This window comes from Hemiscyllium ocellatum, chromosome 6 (assembly GCF_020745735.1).
Source record: "Hemiscyllium ocellatum isolate sHemOce1 chromosome 6, sHemOce1.pat.X.cur, whole genome shotgun sequence".
In the NCBI taxonomy this organism is placed as follows: Eukaryota; Metazoa; Chordata; class Chondrichthyes; order Orectolobiformes; family Hemiscylliidae; genus Hemiscyllium; species Hemiscyllium ocellatum.
Window position 1 is genome coordinate 18430820 of NC_083406.1, and position 19934 is coordinate 18450753.

General features: G+C 39.2%; 1 protein-coding gene across 2 annotated transcripts in view; it reads right to left on the bottom strand.

Moving 5' to 3' along the window:
* Nucleotides 1-19934, bottom strand: part of pcca (propionyl-CoA carboxylase subunit alpha) — a 386004-nt gene that overhangs the window by 349971 nt on the left and 16099 nt on the right. For both annotated transcript variants that reach the window (XM_060825847.1, XM_060825848.1), the window contains exon 4: nucleotides 15702-15770. In XM_060825847.1, the coding sequence (XP_060681830.1) occupies nucleotides 15702-15770 (69 nt within the window). The remainder of the gene's footprint in view (nucleotides 1-15701; nucleotides 15771-19934) is intronic.

Below are 19934 nucleotides of genomic sequence, written 5' to 3' on the forward strand. Positions count from 1 at the left end.
AAAAGTTTCCATTCTGGGAAGATTAACCCATGTACAGGAGAGAGCACTCTCTTATTCAAGAGCCAGAGATAAATTATCTACTCATTTGAAAATTTGGGACCCTAAATCAGTTCATGCGTGTTAAACATCTTTTCAAATTCACAATCAACATTCAAAATTGTTCTTGTTTCACAAACCCTTTCACTGAAATTGGAAACGAAATCAATATGAACCATTTAGGACCGTTTGAGCAGTGAAGCATTCTTTTTGAAACTGATGAGCTTTTTCTAGTTCTGCATGGGAGCAAAGCACGTGAGCTTGCGAGTGTTTGGGAAAGGACCATATGGACCTTGGATCTGTGCTAAGGGCTCCCTTTTGTGGGTCACTGGAAGCGAAGGGCAAAACCTCACGCCCTGTTGTGAAAGAAAAACTAAATATCATTGAAAGTGAGGCACAGAGCAGGTCAGAGTTAGGACGCTGTAATTTAAGAGCCCATAACTGAAGCAATTTTTGAGCTTTGTTATTACATTACTAAAACTCACCAGGGTGCCTTGATGTCTTCAAAAAGTTTTCTTCTCCCAAAAACAGTACTTCCAGAAGCTTAATTTGGAGATAAACTGTAGGCCCTGAAACCCAAGTCTACACAGCAGAATGCTCTGAATACTATACCTAGCCCTTCATCTATATAAACTGCTAAAATAATAAAGGCAAAACTGAGTATTGCAGATGCTGGAGATTAGAGTCAAGAGTGTGGTGCTGGAAAAGCACAGCAGGTCAGGCAGCATCAGACTGCTCCTTGGATGCTGCTAAAATAATATGGCTACTCAGGTAATGGCAGTTCAAAATTATTAGAAGTGCCATGCGTTGCTGTTGTTCCACTCTGCATTTACCCTTATAGCACAAACAGCTTCTAAGCAACCAGTCTGCAATTTTGACCAGAGACATTCAGAGGATTTATTGAAGTTTTAAATCACAAAAGCTTCCATCGCTCATTTTAAAAAACGGAAACTCTTAGAAATCTAATGATCAATTAAGTTCACCCATGAATGGACAGTAGATAGTTCAGACATTTGTAGCTCCCAGGTATTTTAATTTTACAGTTTCCTTTACATGTTCCTAACGGATAGACATGCATGATCGCCTTTTCTTTCAGTGACAGAAATTCAACCATCTCAGAATTTCAGAAGATTCTGCAAGTTCCATCTCTGCAACGGAGCATCATTTTTGATAATATTTGAAATCATCTCGATCTTCCTGAACTATAAATTATTCACCATTACAGATCTATACAATCACAAAAGAAGTTTCTGATGTAATTTTATTGTGGACAGAATTACACTGTTTTAAAGTTCAGCCAGTGCAAAACCTTGAGAATTACTTTTATTTCCCTCTATACATCCTCCACAACAAAATAATTGTTTGTGCACATTTCTCAGCCAAGTAAACATTCAGTTAGTACAAAAAGACACCACTGCGAGGAACTATGAGAAAGGGGTTGGTGGGACGGACATGGGTGTGGGAAGGAGATGTGTTTGTGACTCTATAAGAGCAGGGGCCAGAAGAGCTGCAAGAGTGAGAGGGGATGGGACTGAACCTACACAACAGCCATTGTTCCTGCTAGGCACTCAAATTTAAAATTTCAAATGACAATCCCACTTGGGCCCCAGCCCCCACTTTTGGAAGTCCTACACGAAGGACTAATTTGATTATACTACTAAGCCCAATTAGTGCTTCTTGGTAATGATTCCATCAGGAATAGTTTTAAACAATGCAGAATAATAGAGGGCACATTTACACACACGTCTGTCACATCATCATACTAGATTTTAAAACTTTTTTCACTCATTTGTGGGATGTGGGCATCGCTGGCTGGCCAGCATTTATTGACCGTCCCTCATTGCCCTGGACAAGGTGGTGGTGAGTTGCCTTCTTGAACTGCTGCAGTTCACTAGCTGTGGATCAATCCACAATGCCATGAGGATGGGAATTCCAGGATTTTGACCCAGCAACAGTGAAGGAATGGTGATATATTTCCACGTCAGGATGGTGGATGGCTTTAAGGGAAATTTGAAGGTGGTGGTGTCAAAATGGAGAGGCATCCATTGTTTCAGTTGCAAGCTTTCTCAGATATTTAGAACTGCATCTTTAAATTTAGGATAAATGAAGGCATTGTGTGATCGGTTCTGAAGTCTGCCAACAGGATGCCTGGATGATTTGATTGTTGGCAATCAAAGTCAGGCCTAACTTGTTTCAAAAAATTAAAGTATAAGGTATTTTTCTTTGACAATAATGGCACCACCTATGGAATTTCCCATTAAGTGTCTTAGGTATAGGTTTGTAAACAGTTTTTACAGTGAATTGTCTGTTCACTTCAAAGATGAAAGATAGTTGGAATCAAGGCTAGCTAATTAGTACTTCTACCTAGAATACAAATTAATATATTTCATGTCGCCATGGGGAAGAGGAAGAGGAAAACATTTTTCAGATCAGGTTACAGGCTTTCCTACGAATCAATGAATATGACTGACAGATAACAGTTTTAAAAAGGTTATTTTAACAGTGAGCTGCCAAAGCTGGATATGATTGCTCTCTAATTGAAGAGTTGCATCATGCAGCCTTGCGAAGATTCCAGAGGTTTTTCCTGGAATAGCCAAGGAATAAGAATAATCAGAACAGGCTTTACAGTTATTGGTGGATTCAAGACATTCGCTGAAACTTAACGAAAACATCTGGAGATGGTCAAAGTTATCACTCGGAAAAACCTAAATAGACAGGAATCCATGGGAACTAGGGAACAATATGGAATGTTGCTAAAAGGAGTATAATCCCATGGAAAGTGTGTTGGGGAAGTATAAGTGGACCATGTCACTTTCTGTAGTTTAAATTAAAGCTGACAAAAAAATATTTAGTTAATAATGCTTCTTAGTTACTTGTTATTGTGCAAGTTAGAAAACATAAGTCTTGTTGACTGGTAGCTGAAAGGTTGAATTGCTCAAGTTACCAGTGTCTATGGAGATCACAGTATCATACGAGAATTAATTGTTGAAAATTAGCTGCAGTTAGCATACTGACATATCAACCCACACATTGCATACTGATTCACTATTATCTCTTTCTTCACAGTAGGCTTCAAGTTAAATGAGTTTTCTTACAGTACTGACTTATTTAAATAGTTTAAATACTGCTTATTTAAACAACAGTAAAAGCTTTCAACAGAAATAGTACCTTTATACTGTTATGGCTCAATGGTAAATGTACTGAGGTATTGTGCTAAGCCACCCACACACATCAAGAAGGATGTATGATTAATCCCTCGTCAGTACAGAGTTAGGTGCTTTAAGCACACACAGCAGTAAGAAACTTGAAATAGTCATAGCATTTTTAAAAGTAATGACCAATGTCCTGGGTAAACTATGTACCTACTTTCTGTGTAAACATCCTTTGAAAACCAGATGGGGCTGCAGAGTATTCTAAAAAGAGGGTTAATATGTTTCCTGATGAGGACAAAGTTATGCTCCAAGAAATGTGCTCGTGTGACCCAAGGTGTCAATTAGGGATGAACAGCTAAGAATCAATGGGCGAATATAAAGTCAATGGCAGTGGGGTTAGGTCAGAGAATATTTTCTGTTTAGCAGTTCAAAACACTGTTTATAAAGACGAAACAAGCAAAGTTCGCTCCAAATGGAACAATTTTCTATTCTCCAATCTTTGAACAGTTCCAGGTGTTGAAGTAGGTCTCTGATAATAGGGTAAAGACTATGTTGTTATGTGTTATATTGCTGGAAAGAGTAAATAATTGAAGAAAGAAAGGGCACAAATTATGGATTAGCAAGATCCACTGCTGCAGTTTCAAAACCTAGCAGATCATTTAAAGAGGTCAGAGGAGTATTGGGAATTCTGTGCCACCAAGACCACCATGAGCTAAGTAAGGGTTCACAGATGGGCACCTCATCAGCAGTAACCATGTCAAGATTGTTGGATACAAGATTGCTGCTGGTTAAATGAGATCCAATGTTCTAAACACTTGAATAAAACAGAGATCCTATGTAGTGGACAGCAAGTTGGAAAAACTGAGATTGCACACGATCCCACATTTGTGCACAAAGTAAAATGAGAGTTCTTGTAGCTATGTGTGGAATGTTCTTTATTATATTGATTATTTAAAGTGAAATGAACTTTTTTTTATTTCAAATATCTTCCACTTGTTAATTTTTTAATTCTATTGATTTTAATTGTTTGCTACTGTAAAAAAAAACTTTAAAACTTGTAATCTTGCCCAGCAGGATTCCTTCCAATGTGTTCAAAGAGATTCCCATCCTTTTGAACAGTTATCGGCTTCTATGATGAGAAAAAATATATAGTTTATGATTTCCACTATTATAGCACACAGATGCTATCACGTAGTATGCAAAATGTATAGGTAGCAGCAAAGTACAGGATTGATTCAAGATATGAAACCTAGTTGAACAGCCTGGTTTACAAGCTTTGAACAGCTTCACATGTTAAAAATAAATGAGGTGTTGATATTGGACCACAGCTTTACTAGGTCAGAATCTCTAGAGTGGTGAATGGTTGGGATTGGGTAAGATGGGATGAGGCAGGGGGAATGAGTGTGGTGGTGGTAATGGTCATGAAGCACACTCCTCTGTGGATAGTATCAATGTTATTGGTCCTTCACCCGCACCCAGCCAGGTCAGAAACTTTCCCTTTAACTTGTAACAGAAAGTGGTAAAAGTCCACATTTAAGGCACACGAGGCATATCAGGGACATGTGTGACCAGGACAAGCAATTGCGTATCTTCTTAATCTGACTGAAGAGTTATTCATGAGCAGATTCTAAACCAGAAGATAATTAAATGTCAAATCAGCACAAAGAGGGAACAAAGATGAGATTAACAGTGAATGATTAAAAAAAGACAGAAACGAAAATTCTTTAAATAAAAACCTAAATGAACTTAAAGATATCAACATTAATTCATTGTGGTATTGTTTATTTAAATCAAAGCATTTTTGAAATCACGATTCTTTAAATTCAAATCTCGCTATTAAAAATTTCCAACCTGTTAATTGAAGCTTGCTCTTAGAATGCACTTATTTAACTTAAGTGAATGTTCTTTCCTTGTTAAATCTCTAACAACGTGCAAAATGAAAAGGACTGACACTTCACATTTTGTTGAAATTATTTTTCTATGTGAGATAGATAGTTGGGACAGTAATAAAGACTAACTACTCCATTTTAAGAGCATATACACTGGAGTGGCTAATTTTCTCTGATACATAAGTGTGTATAAATGAAGAAGGTATAGCAACTAATGCCACTCTATTGGTTTAATGCATTGACTCTAAGTGAAGTATCAATGCAGCACAGCTTTTGACAAAACAACTTCCAGATTTTGGCCCTGTAACCGCATTTGCATGATCAAAGGAAGTTGCCATCCAATTTACACTTTAATAACAAAAAGTGCCAATAGCCTCTCTTTTATTTTAACCATAAAATTGAGCCATTATGTTGTTCTGAACAGAGGATCAAACAATTTTTTTTAAAACAAAAAACATCAATAGTACTGCCTTACATATCGAACAGCTACAACACAGAGACAGTAAGACATGAAAGATTTAACCTCCAGTCAAGTGAAAGTCAAATCTCAAACAGAAATAGTTCAAATGTTTACACAATTGTATCACAAAATCAGCACGTACAATGCCTCCTATTCACTGATAACATTCTAAGTCATAGGCTTGATCTTGCTGAAAATCTCAAACCCAGAAGTACACTCCCATGCCCATAAAATATAATAACTTAAAAGGTAACATTTTTTATTTTAAAATAAAAGATTTACATTTACATAGTATCTTCTACAAGCTCAGGTTGCAACAAAAACTACACTTCAAACTGTACAATCTTGGAGGCCAGACAGAACTAATTGGTGCATGACTCAATTACATAAACAGCAATGTGATAATGGCTAGATGATCACTAAAGGATATTGGTTTAGGGATAAACATTAGCAAGGGTAGCAGGAAGAACCCTTTGCTCTCCTTCAAAGTAGTGCTATGAGATCTTATACGTAGAAAGACACGTGGAGCTTCAGCCTTTAACATCTCAACTCCAACAATGCAACATGCCCCAATCTCCCTCCCTTCCCTCCATCAAAGCAATGCACTAAGATTATTAGTGTCTAGATTTTGCGATTCCAGTCACTGGAGTGGGTCTTGAGTCCAACCTTCTGACTCAGAGGTGAGTATGGAACCCATTTAGTCCTGGCGGATACTTATATATTCATCTGTTCCATCAAATAGCCCTCTCAGTAGACTGGAAATAATATTTTAGACATTGGAAAAGCAACCTTGAAGACATGACTATAACTGTGACTGTCACAAAATTTACCTATATTAATTCTTTCTGACCTATATTTTAATCAGGTTCCTTTTTGAACTTACTAAGCCTTTTAAGAATTGAATTATGCTCCAACATCCAAGAAGATCAGACATGATCCCCTATCTGAGCTCCACAAACCTTCTGTAGCTCACTATGCAAAAGACTACTGATTTCAGTCTTCAATATACTGCATGATTGAACAAGCATGATCTCTGGGATACAGAAGTCAAAACATTCTCAAATGATTAAGGAAAGAAATGGATGTATGTTTAATTGCCACGGTTCGTCTGTCATGGAGACAACTGTTAAAATGCTATTGATGATCAGTTGTTAAAAGAAAATTTTATTTTATCAGTTATAAAGATATTGGAGGTAGCAGTGGTTTTTATTTTGACTTACACATAGTAGTATTCAAACTGGATTATCAAGAGTTTGTTTGCTTTCCAATTGGTATAGCAATTGGCCAAGCTAGGTGAATTGGCCATGCTAAATTGCCCATAGTATTAAATGCAGGGGTAAATGTAGGGGAATGGGTCTGGGTGGGTTGCGCTTCGGTGGGTCGGTGTGGACTTGTTGGGCCGAAGGGCCTGTTTCTACACTAAGTAATCTAAAGTAAACTAAATCTAAAGCAAGGTCATGCATTACAAGGATGGTTGTGCTGGGCAATCACTAGCAAGCACAATGCTGTTATTCTCTTAGGAATGAGCACAAAGAACAGACTGGATCCATTCAGTGCAGTAGAGGGATTGGTGGAATACGCTCCACTTGCCTGGATAAGTGCAATTCCAATAATATTCAAGATGCTCGTCACTAATCCGGATAAAGAAGCCCACTTGATTGGTACTGCATCCAACATAATTAACATTCACTCTCTCCACCACAAAAGCAGAGTGGGAGCAGTTAGTACCATCTACAAGATGGACTGTAGCAAGACTACTTTGACAGTATCTTCCAAACCAATGATCACCTAGAAGGACAAGAGCAGCTGATACATGGGATCACCACGATCTGCAAGTTCCCCTCCAAGCAACTCACCATGCTGGTTTTGAACTGTATTGCTGTTCCTTCATTTTCCCTGGGTCAAATCTTGGAGCTCCCTCCCTAACTGCACTGAGTGGATGCCTACACCCCAAAGGGTGCAGCAGTTCAAGAATGTAGCTCCAATTTAAAACAATTTAGGTGTGTGTAATAAATGCTGGCCATAAAAACAAACTTTGTATTTAATAAAACTGAGTCCATCTGTCCTTAGACAATCAACAAAAAATATCCAATGGCACCATTTCAAAAGAGAAGTCATGGAGCTCTCAACAAAAACTTCGCTGATATTTAATCTCTTGACAATTACCAGTAAAACAGATATCTGATTATTATCACATTGCTGCTGATCAGAACATACAGTGAATAGATTTGACTGGAGACATTTCCTACATTACAACCATGACCGCAATTCAAAAAGGTACTTGCTTACCTATACCTTTGGATCAGCTGAACAAACAAGGCCCTGTTTGACAGCAATGCTGTCATTTTCTTCATTAACATGGTGGATTCAGTGCGGAGAACATCACTAGTTCAATAAAACCTTGAAAACTACCAGTCTGGAGTACAATGAAGAACAAGGTGACTCAAGGAATCACCACCACCGTTATGATCTCCTTCAAACTTAGAACTAGATCACCTTTCCTTCACTGCCAGTGAATTAAAATCCTGGAATTCCCTTCTGAATAGCATTGTCGATAAACTACAGTGATTCGAGAAGGCAGTTCACCACAACTTTTTCAAGGGTAGTAAGGGATGGGTAATAAATGCTTGCCTTGCCAAGGCTGCATGTATTCCAAGAACAAATAAAAATAATGTCACACTCAGATTATGCAGGCACAGTGTGGCATAATTTCCACAGTCCAGTTGATTTACCGAGGTAACTGTGAGGGGGCTGTCTCATTCTGCTAGACTTTGCGCTCTAAGACAAAAGCTATTTCCTGCGAGGTTTAAGGCTAATCATTCATGAGTGGACATTGACACAAATGACCCTTATTTATTGGCTTAATTGCTGCACTTGCGAATGGATACTAAATGTTCTTCTTGTGTGATAAATGTCAGAGACCAGTTAATTTCAATGTTCAAGTCATTGAGATTTTACCTAGATGTAAGCATATTGAGAAGCTTATACACCTTGGTTTTAAGTAAATGGCCACAAATTGAATTTTAAAGTTCAATTTTTAGGGCTTTTTAAAAGTTAGAAAATGTTCCAACTGAACATCTCAACGGAAAAAGAGCAGACAAGCACAGTTTGCTTCATTAACACACAGGATACATCACCTTACCAACTTCAATTGGAGGAGTGGCTGAACTGCTTGCAGGAAGGATATACTATCTCTAAGTTTCCTAATACTCCACAATGCCTATTAATCTACAAAATGCAAGTACACAGCCTTTTGTTGTGTTTAATTCTATTTTTACCTTTGAAAGGGGAAAATATAAATGCATACCTTTAGAATGTGTTACTATTTTTTAGAAGATTATAAACTGAAGGAATAATATAACATGATATAATTTAGACCCCAAACATGGTTACAATGAATTGTACAAAACACACACTTTCTCATTTAAAATACCCAAGAAATATTTTAAAATGCTCTCGCTCAGGAAAGTAGATTTTAAATTACAGGTTCCCACAGTGCTGGCTCCAATCAGTTCAGTGAAACATATCAAAATAGAGTATATATGGACCAACATCACCTTTGATTTAATGTGGCTGGCTCAAAAATTCTTAAACTCCCTCAACAGCACTAGGGTATATCAGCACTTCATGAACTGCAGCATTTCAAGTAAGCGGCTCCCTAAAGCCTTTACAAGATAAACTAGGAGTGAGTAAGAAATGCTGACCTTCTCAGTAATACCCAGATCCCATGAATTAAGTGAAAATAAAGTAAAAGGCTGAAATATTACTCAATACTTCTTCAAATTTTGTACAAATTGTCATAAGCATTTTTGATTCCATTTCATTTAGCTCAAAATGTAAACAATTTAAAGTCAGTTTGGAAAAGGTATAGGCCATTATTCTTAAGCCTGCTCTGCCATTCAGTTAGATCGTGGCTAATCTATACCTCCAATCCAAAATCCTAGTTATGGGATTTGTCTCCTTCCAGGGAAAAAAAAGGAAGTCTTTTATTTCTATAGAGCCTTCCAGACGTCCCAAAGCTTTTCACGGGCAATTAAGTGCTTTTGAAGTTCAGCCACTGCTGTAATGTAGGAACACAAGGCCTTTTCAATCGACATGTAAAATTTGGCTAAATTTCCAACTGAGTCACACAACAATCTGGTTTCCAAAGAATGCATAGATGTTTCTGTATTTTAATTTTAATCCTTGGGGTTTGCTGATCTCAACTGTTGTGGAAGTGATATTGGTTGAAGCATCATTGCAACACAGAAGGAGAATGTAAAAATGTATACAAGTGTGAAAGAAAATCTACAATTCTCATTTCGTATCTTCATGTTCATGCGCAGTCACTAGTTGAAGAATAAATCAGCAGTCAGGAACCCAGCCACCCTCACTACAAGTTGAAGAATGATGTGCTGAAAAGTTTTAGTGTCCAAGGTGAATTGGCCATTGAGGAATGAATTGCCCAGACATCCTCTACCACTCATGCAGAGTGGCACTCACCACCTAATTGGGGGAGAATAATTAGCATCAATGCAGAAAATTTGAAAACAAGATTCAATTTACTTTCATCAATCCTTGGTCACCATTGATAAATGAATTGCAAGCAATGAAAATTACTATTAAAGAATGTAGTGTTAGACCAAAAGACATTAGACTATTCAGACCATCAAGTCCACTCTGACATTCAGTCATGGCTGATAGGTTTCACAATCCCGCTCTCCCGCTTTCTCCCAGTAACCCCTGATTGTCAAGAACCTATCTATCTCAGTCTTAAATATGCTCAATGTCCTGGCATCCACAGCTTTCTGTGGCATTGAATTCCATTGATGCACCACTCTCTGACTGAAGAAGTTTCTCCTTATCTTCATTCTAAAAAGGTCTTCCTTTACTCTAAGGCTATACTCTCAGATCTTAGTCTCTATTACCAATGGATACATCTTTCCAACTTCCACTCTGTCCAGGCCATTCAGTATTCTGTATGTTTCAATTTGATAACCCCTCATCCCTTTAACCTCCATCGAATATAAACCCAAAATCCTTAAACATTCCTCATGTTAAGCTTTTCACTCCTGGGACCATTCTTGTGAACCTCCTCTGAACACGCTCCAAGACCAGTACATCCTTCCGGACATATGGGGCCCAAAACTGTGCACAAAACTCCAAATGTGATCTGACCAGAGCCACTTAGAGATTCAGAAACATATCCCTGCTTTTATATTCAAGTCCTCTCAAAATAAATGTCATCATTTCATGTGCCCTCCTAACTACTGACTCAACCTGCAAGTTTACCTCAAGACAATCCTGGACTAGAACTCCCAAGTCTCTTTGCACCTCAAACTTCTGAATTTTCTCCCCATGCCTCTATTCTTCCTACCAAAGTACATGACCTCACACTTTCTCAGGTCATACTCGATCTGTCACTTCTTTGCCCAATCTCCTAACCTGTCCAAATCCTTCTACAGCCTCCCCACCTCCTCAATACTACCTGTCCCTCTACCTATCTTTGGATCGATTGCAAAGCTTAGCCAGAATACCTTCAGTTCCTGCATCTAGATGATTATAGTATGAAGTGAAAAGTTGCGGTCCTAACATTGAGCCTTGGGGTACACCACTTGTCACTGGCTGCCATCTTGAGAAGGACCCTTCTATCCCTTCTCTCTGCTTTCTGCCAGACAGCCAAGCTTCTAACTAGGTTCGTACCTTGCTTCTAACACCATGGGCCCTTATCTTACTCAGTAAGCTCCTGTGAGGTACCTTGTCAAACGCTTCTTGAAGTCCAGGCAGATAACATCCATTGGCTCTCCTTGGTCTTACATGCTTGTTACTTCCTCAAAGAATTCTAGCAGATTTGTCAGGTATGACCTCCCCTTGATGAAATCATGCTGACGTTGCCTTATTTTACCGTACACTTTGAAGTATTCAGAAATCTCATCCTTCACAGTGGATTCCAGGATCTTACCCACGACAGAGGTTAGGCTAATGGGTCTGTAGTTTTTCCTCTTTTGCCTTATTCCCTTTTTAAACAGGAGTGTCACGTTAGTGATTATCCCATCCTGTGGCACCCTTTCTGATCCCAACAAAAATGCCTCCACTATCTCTTCAGCTATCTCCCTTAAAACTCTGGGGTGTAGACCATCTAGTCCAGCTGATTTATCCACCTTCAGGCTATTCAGGTTTTCTAGCACCTTCTCCTTGGTGATGGCCACATTACTCAGCTCTGACCCCTCACTCTCTTGAATCTTTGGGATACTACTCATGTCTTCCACCGTAAAGATGGACGCAAATTATTCAGGTCTTCAGCCATTTCGTTGTTCCCCTCTACTAATGCTCCTGCACCATTTTCCAACGGTCCAATGTCCACTTTTGCCTCTCGTTTGCCCTTTATATATCGAAAGAAACTCTTATAGTCTTTCTTGATATTACTGGCTAGCTTACCCTCATATTTAATCTTCTCCCTCCTTATTTCTTTTTTTGTTGCCCTCTGTTGGTCTTTATGCTTACCACTGCCCTTCGCCACTTTATATGCTTTCGTTTTTGCTTTTATGCTATCCCTTACTTCCCTAGTCAGTTATGGTTGCCTAATCCGCCCTGTACCATGCTTCTTTTTCCTCGGGATGAATTTCTGCCATGTCTCCTGAATTACTCCCACAAACTCCTGCCATTGCTGTTCCAATGTCTTTCCTGCTAGGCCCCTCTCTCAGTCAATTCTACCCAGCTCCTCCCTCCTGCTTCCTTAATTGCCTTTATTTAGCTGTAATACTGTTACCTTTGATTCTATCTTCTCCCTTTCAAATTGCAGAGTAGATTCAATCATGTTACGATCACTCCTTCCTAAGGGTTCCTTCAACTTAAGCTCCCTTATCAAGTCCACCTCATTGCACAACACTAAACCCAATATTATCTGTTCCCTAGTGGTCTGCACCACAAGCTGCTTCGAAAAGCCGTCTCATAGACATTCCACAAATTCCTTTTCTTGCAATCCACTACCAACCTGACTTACCAGTCCACCTGCATACTGAAATCCCCCATGATTACTTAACTTTGCCTTTCCTACATATCCTCTCTACCTTCATGCACCCCAGCTCCTGACTACTATTGAGGCCTGTACACAACTCCAACTCTGGTTTTTTAACCTTTGCGGTTCCTCAATTCTACTCACCACAGCTTCTATACCATCTGACCCTAATTCGTTTCTTACTATTGATTTACTTTCATTTCTTACTAATAAGACAACCCCACTCCCTCTGCACACCTGCCTATCTTTTCAATAGGATGTAAATTCTTGAATATTCAGCTCCCAATCCCAATCCCCTTGCAGCCAAATCTCCGTGATACCCACTATGTCATACCTGCTCATTTCAATCTGCGCCAAAGTCCACTTTCCTTATACATTACAGTGCATGCATTCAGATTTAACATCTTCAGGCCTGTATTAATTGCCCCTCTTCTCATTGTCATTCGTTCATCCAGTGTGCTTGAAGTTTGATTGTTAACCCTTTCCACACACTGTCCTACTTGTGTCTGTGCTGGAGATTTTAATAATGTCTCCGAAGCTCTGCACTCTTACCTCCTCCTTTAATTCGGGTTTTCCAATTTCCACTATAGGCATTATTACCTTTTTAGTCTTTTTTTTAAGATTTAGCTGTTCACCTCTGTCCTAGATTTATCTGTGTCTTTGGTACCTACATGGATCATGACCACCGTTACCTTCAATCTACTCAAGATCTACCGTTTCTACTCAATCTCCATTCTGTAAGTTTTCATGCAAGCAATTTTCAGTTTTTATATTGTTTCTGATGATCTAGCTTTGATGCGTAATTAGTGTCATTTTTTTTCTCTTCACAATGATTGTATGCTGTATTACAACTTAACTGGCAAGTGTGTGCTGCTAAGTTTTCTACAAGATGTTCCAAAATTTCATTAGATCAGCAAGATGACCAATTTGCGTGACTGCAGCTCAGGACAAAAGCAATTCATATCAGGTGTCATCAATAGCACAAAAATAACTATTTATTGGAACACTCTTAACTTTAACATCGAGTCACAGAGATACACAACACAAAACAGATCCTTTGGTCTAACTCACTCATGCCGACCAGATATCCTAAATTAACCTTGTCCCATTGGCAGCATTTGGCCCCAATCCCTTTAAATCCTTCCTATTCATTTACCCATCCTTTTAAATATTGTAATTGTACCAGCCTCCACCACTTCCTCTGGCAGCTCATTCTATGAAGACACTACCCTCTGCATGAAATTGATGGCGCTCAGCTCCCTTTTAAACCTTGCCCTCTCATCTTGAACCTATGCCCTCTAATTTTGGACTGCCCTACCCTGAGAAAAAGACCTTGATGTTACAACAAGGGATAAACTCTCCTGCTTACTGTAAACCAGCGACACAACAAAGATTTATCCCGTGCAGAAATCAGTGAAAATTCGAGAGGCCAAGCACTATTTAAAGTAAAAATTAACAACATTATTTCTGAAAGTATAACAGAGAATAATTAACTAACAACTATTTACAAGTCCTTCCTCTAACCTATCTTTGACCGTCCCCTTCTACAATACTAGTCCAATAAAACTCCCAAGTAAGATTTTCAAAACCAGGCAGCTTTCAGTTTTCTCTGTATTCCTATCTTTTTTCCTTCTTTTTTGGGGTTCTACTTCACAAGTTACTGATCGATTAAGGTACCTTCTAAGAGAGCTATTTTTCAGACAGTTGGTAGCTTGGCAGTTCTCCTCTTAACTGTTCAATTTCCCCCCACCCACCCCCGGTCTTATTCCCCAAAGTATCGGCGTTGAAGGTTGTCAATATGCTAAATTCAAACTGGATTGGAGTTTGGTATTTTCCAGGGTATAATTTAAACTGATTGGCCTAATTTGAATCTGTTTTATCATTTCCAGGCAATCAGCTACCCCAGTAGCTGGACCACATGATACATTGTATCTTTTTTCAGAACACTTGGTGCTGTCAGGTGGGATTTGCTAGCTTTTAACTCTCAAAGGTACAGTACACCCACATCTTCATAACATTGGCTATTCACCCTATTCATGCCCCTCATGATTTTATATTCCTCTATAAGATCACCCCCGAGCCTCCGAAACTCCAGGAAAAATAGCCCCAGCATATTCAGCCTTTTACTATACTTCACATCCTCCAATCTTGGTAACATTCTTGTACATCTTTTCTGAACACTTTCAAGTTTCACAACATCCTCCCTATAGCAGAGAAATCAGAACTGAACACAGTATCCCAAAAGTGGCCTAACAAATGTCCTATACAGCCACAACATGACCTCCCAACTCCTATACTCAATACACTGACTAATAAAGGGAAGCAAACCAAACATCATCTTCACTGTCCTGTCTACCTGCGACTCCACTTTTCAAGTGTTATGAACCTACACAACAAAAAAAAAGAGAAAATAAAGGATTTAAAATCTGCTATTACATGACATAAATTGTACCTATTGAAGAACCGTAAATACACACAAACACAGACGCACATACAAGATTAGACAAGACAAAAGACAAACATGAGACCTCTCAACTGGAAGGTGAAGATCCAATCGTAGTATTTCGAAAGGGGGGGGGGGGGGGGGGGGGGGTGCTATCCCAGGTGCCCTGTATAGAAAATATTCCTCACCCACCACCACTAAAAGCCGCCACCACATTAACAGAAAAATGTGGGGAACTTAAGTGTAGGTTGCTAAACTCCTTACATGACAAAAAGTGACTACATTTCAAAAATTACTTAAATGGTTTCAAAATGCATTGGGATGTCATGAAATTGTGAATGGTACCATATAAATGTAAGTCAGTATTTCACCCTATCTCGTTCCATTTCCATACTCAGTTTTTGTCATTCATATAGCAAAGCATTCTAACATCTTTCAGGTCACAAAACACATGAGGGAAACATCAAATTTAATATTTTTCTAACTTATACTGACTCACATAAGAGAGCTTTCTCGTATGTAGCTAAGTGACAAGTTACAGTTTCTAACTTTGCTAAGCAGCTTTTCCAGCCAAACAATACCATTTTGGAATTGTTTCTTCTGCATTTAAGTTAATCTCCACAAATTAAGCATAAAGTGCATTTAGAAAAATCAATCTAGTTATACATTCAAAATGCAAAATAAAAATAGGGGTTAAGTTACAGATTGATAATTAGTGACTTACAGCATTGGAGTCCACATCGCTATGAATTGCAACCGTTTTTATGCCCATCTTCTTGCAAGTCTTAATGATCTACAAAAGAAACACAAAATCCATGAAATCAATTATTTAATTATACTTTTTTTAAAACATAACTTCAGACAACTTTTTGATTCTGTTGAAAAGTTCCTCCTTTGTTTCTGCTTGATTCAGGGAAGATGCTTGCAGGTAAAGGGACGGCTGGAAAATGGGATGCCTTTAGGAATGAGATAACAAGAATCCAGAGAAAGTATATTCCTGTTAGGGTGAAAGGAAAGGCTGGAGGTATAGGGAATGCTGGATGACTAAAGAAATTGAGGGTTTGGTTAAGGATAGTGAAGGTGTTCGGTATGCTTTCCTTTATCGGTCAGAGTATTGAGTACAGGAGGTCATGTTGCGGCTATACAGGACATTGGTTAGGCCACTATTGGAATACTGGAGGAATTCTGGTCTCCTCCCTATCGGAAAGATGTTGTGAAACTTGGAAGGGTTCAGAAAAGATTTACAAGGATGTTGCCAGGGTTGGAGGCTTTGAGCTACAGGGAGAGGCTGAACAGGCTGGGGCTGTTTTCTCTGGAACTTCAGAGATTGATGGGTGACCTTATAGAGGTTTGCAAAATCATGAGGGGCACAGATAGATAAATAGGCAAAGTCTTTTCTATGGTGTGGGGGAGTCCAGAACTAGAAGCCATAGATTTAGGGTGAGTGGGGAATGATATAAAAGAGACCTAAAGGGCAACCTTTTCACGCAGAGGGTGGTACATGTATGGATTGAGCAGTCAGAGGAGGTGGTAGAGGCTGGTACAATTGCAACATTTAAAAGGCATTTGGATGGGTATATGAATAGGAAGGGTTTGGTGGGATATGGGCCGGGTGCTGACAGGTGGGACTAGATTGGGTTGGGATATCTGGTCAGCATGGATGGGTTGGACCAAAGGGTCTGTTTCCATGCTGTACATCTCTATGACTCTATACTTGATAGTCTCTCTCCCCTCCGAAACAACAGGATGACAATATTCATTATTTGGATAGCATTCTATAATCAGATAACAGAAACAACACCATATTTCTCACATCGTTACCAGGCCACTGATGCCCACTGTCAGAGAAGCAAGGAGGAAGAATTAATCTCCACATTGATTGCTCCTAATTTCTATACTCTGTGTTGATATGAGTCTATTATGTTGGGACAGAGGGGGAAAGAAAGCATTTAAAAGATAAAAATCTCATTTCAGCTTTCCAAAGCTCTCACCAGGATAGAAGAAAGCCATTCAAACGATGGTGGCTGTGCCAGGTCTGCAAATTTCTAAAGTCCATTTTAAGTACTTAACAAGTTTCCTTTTGAAAGATACTAGTGAATCTCCCTTTTGGCCAGTATATTCCAGACTGCAAAACCTCAGTGAAAAATAACTTTGTTTAACAATGAATAGAAATGAAATTCCTTCATATTGGTATTGCATTTTGATAAAACAAGCAAAGACAAGACTTCAACAATTAAAAGTATGGCCTTAGACAGTGTTGGAGAACAGAGGGATCTAGGATTCAGTTACACAACTCTTTGAAGTTTGCATCACTCATCGATATGGTGGTTAAGGCAGCATTTAGCATGCTTGCTTTCATTGCTCAGACCATTGAATATAGGAGTTAGGATGTAACGTTGAGGTTGTAGAGGATGTAGGTGAAGCCTCTTGTGGAGTACTGTATCCAGTTCTGGTCGCCCTGTTATATGAAGGTTGTTATTAAGCTGGAGAGAGTTCAGAAAAGATTAACCAGGATGTTGCTTGGAATAGAGTGTTTGAGTTGCAAGGAGAGGCGAGATAAGCTGGGACTTTTTTCACTGGAGCGCAAAAAATTGACAGATGACCTGAGAGAGGTTTATATAGGGGCATAGAAAAGGTGAATGGCAGGTGTCTTTTCTCTAGGGTAGGAAATTTCAAGTCTAGAAAGCATATTTTCAAAGTGACAGGAGAAAGATTTACAAAATACATGAGGGACAATTTGTTTTACACAGCGTGGTTTGTGTGTGGAATGAATTTCAATAGGAATGGTGAATTAGGGTACAGTTACAACACTTAGAAGACATTTCGATAAATACATGAATAAGAAATGTTTGGAGGGATACGGACTAGGCGCAAGCAGATGGGACAAGTTTAGCTTGGGATTATGATCAGTATGGACTGGTTGGACCAAAGGGTCTGTTCCCATACTGTATGACAATACAACCCTATATAAATTAAAATTCAATGATAAACATAGGAGTTATTAGCTGTGGATTTTATTGTAGTTTATAGACTTAAATGAGTAATTCAAGAAATTAATTTTCAAAATGTACTATGCAGTTTAAATTCAAACATTAAAGTTTCAGCAACCTTAGCCATCTATCAAGGTATTGCTCAAGGACTAAGCATTTTTTTCTCTCCATTCCAACTCATCTTTTGGCGAGATTATTGCTCACACAATAATGCAAGTGATTTTGAAGAAAGGTTGTCAGAAGAAAGAACGGAGATAATGCTGAAGCTAAGGTCATGTCACTGAGATGCCAGGAAGGACCAACATTCCTCAGCAGCCATATTCCTTTGAAGGAGAAATTATGCCAACAGTGTGGCTACTGGAGTTCTGGTTGATCTGACTCCTGCACTTCTAGCATCTTGACCACTGAAGTCCTGGAGGTGGCCAACAACACAACCCCCATCATCCAGAGGAGGCACACCATCTCAAGCTGGACACCAGCAATGGGGTGAAGTGCAACATGTTGAAGAGTTAGGTAACAAGCAATCAAGGCAGGTTACTGCTTGACATCCAGGACAAAAAGAAGAACAAAAAGCAAATAAAACAGCCAAAACTGATACATCAGACAACTTTGCAGCAAAGATGAGACACTTGCAAAGTACTGAGCTCATGTTATGCATGCTCCAGGGCACGGGAAACAGTGCAACTCCAGCATCATCTAAAGAACACAAACCTGAAGCATTGGAAAACCAGCCCAAGCTGCCCAAAAACAGTGTTGCCTGTGCAAGAGAAAGATTGTTTGCAGTTAAGGCCAATACTGTTGATTTTTCTTGAATGGATATTGAATGAGATGTGCGAGGAAAACATACATGAATGTTTTTTGAACAACGTTGAAATAATGAATATGCATTCATAATGCACTATGAAAATAGTAAAAATATTGCAAGTTTCTTCATGGAAGCATGAGAAAACAAAAGTTGACACCATGCAGCACAAGAAAACGTTAGGATACCGTCAAAGGGGGAGGTTTAAAGGAGATACTGAAAACGAGGAAAGAGAACTGCCAAGCAGACACAGTCAAAGATATAAAATATGAGGTTACATCAACACAGGCCACTCCACACAACCCCTAATGACCTGAACAAACGGTGGTAAGGGTCAGGAGATGCAACTTTCTAACTGAGCTGCAATAAAAATATGGAGGAAGGAAATTTTTAAAACTTACTTGGACTTGTTGGGCCAAAGGGCCTGTTTCCACACTGGAGGGAATCTAATCTAATCTAAAAAAGTTATAACCCAGAAATGAGAGCACTAAAAGAAGCAACTGGTATATGGGGCGGCAGAGTTGCTAGCACTGCTGCCTTACAGCACCAGGGAGCCGGGTTCAACTCCCACCTCAGGTGACTTTGTGGAGTTTGCACATTCTCCCCGTGTCTGCATGGGTTTCCTCCGGGTGCTCCAGTTTTCTCCCACAGTCACAAAGATGTGCAGGTCAGTTGAATTGTCCATGCTAAATTGCTCATAGCATTAGGTGCATTAGTCACAGGGATATGGGTTGGGTGGGTTACTCTTCGGAGTGTCGGTGTGGACCTGCTGGGCCAAATGGGGCCTGTTTCCACACTGTAGGGAATCTAATCTAATGAACTAGGAATCCAGGGGCCAAAGTTAATGCACTGGGGCATGGTCTCAAATCTCACTACAGCAGCGGTGGAATTTAAATCCAATTGATTCAATTTGAAATATAAAACTAGCAATCATAACCATGACAGTTATCAATTGCTGTAAAACCCAGCTACTTCATTGATTTCTTTAGTTTGTCTGCTTACAAATGACAACAATGTGGCAGCACAATTGATGTGGTCTATATGGACTTCAGCACTGAAAATGTGTTGCTGGTTAAAGCACAGCAGGTCAGGCAGCATCCAAGGAACAGGAAATTCGACGTTTCGGGCCAGAGCCCTTCATTAGGAATGAGGAGAGTGCGCCAGG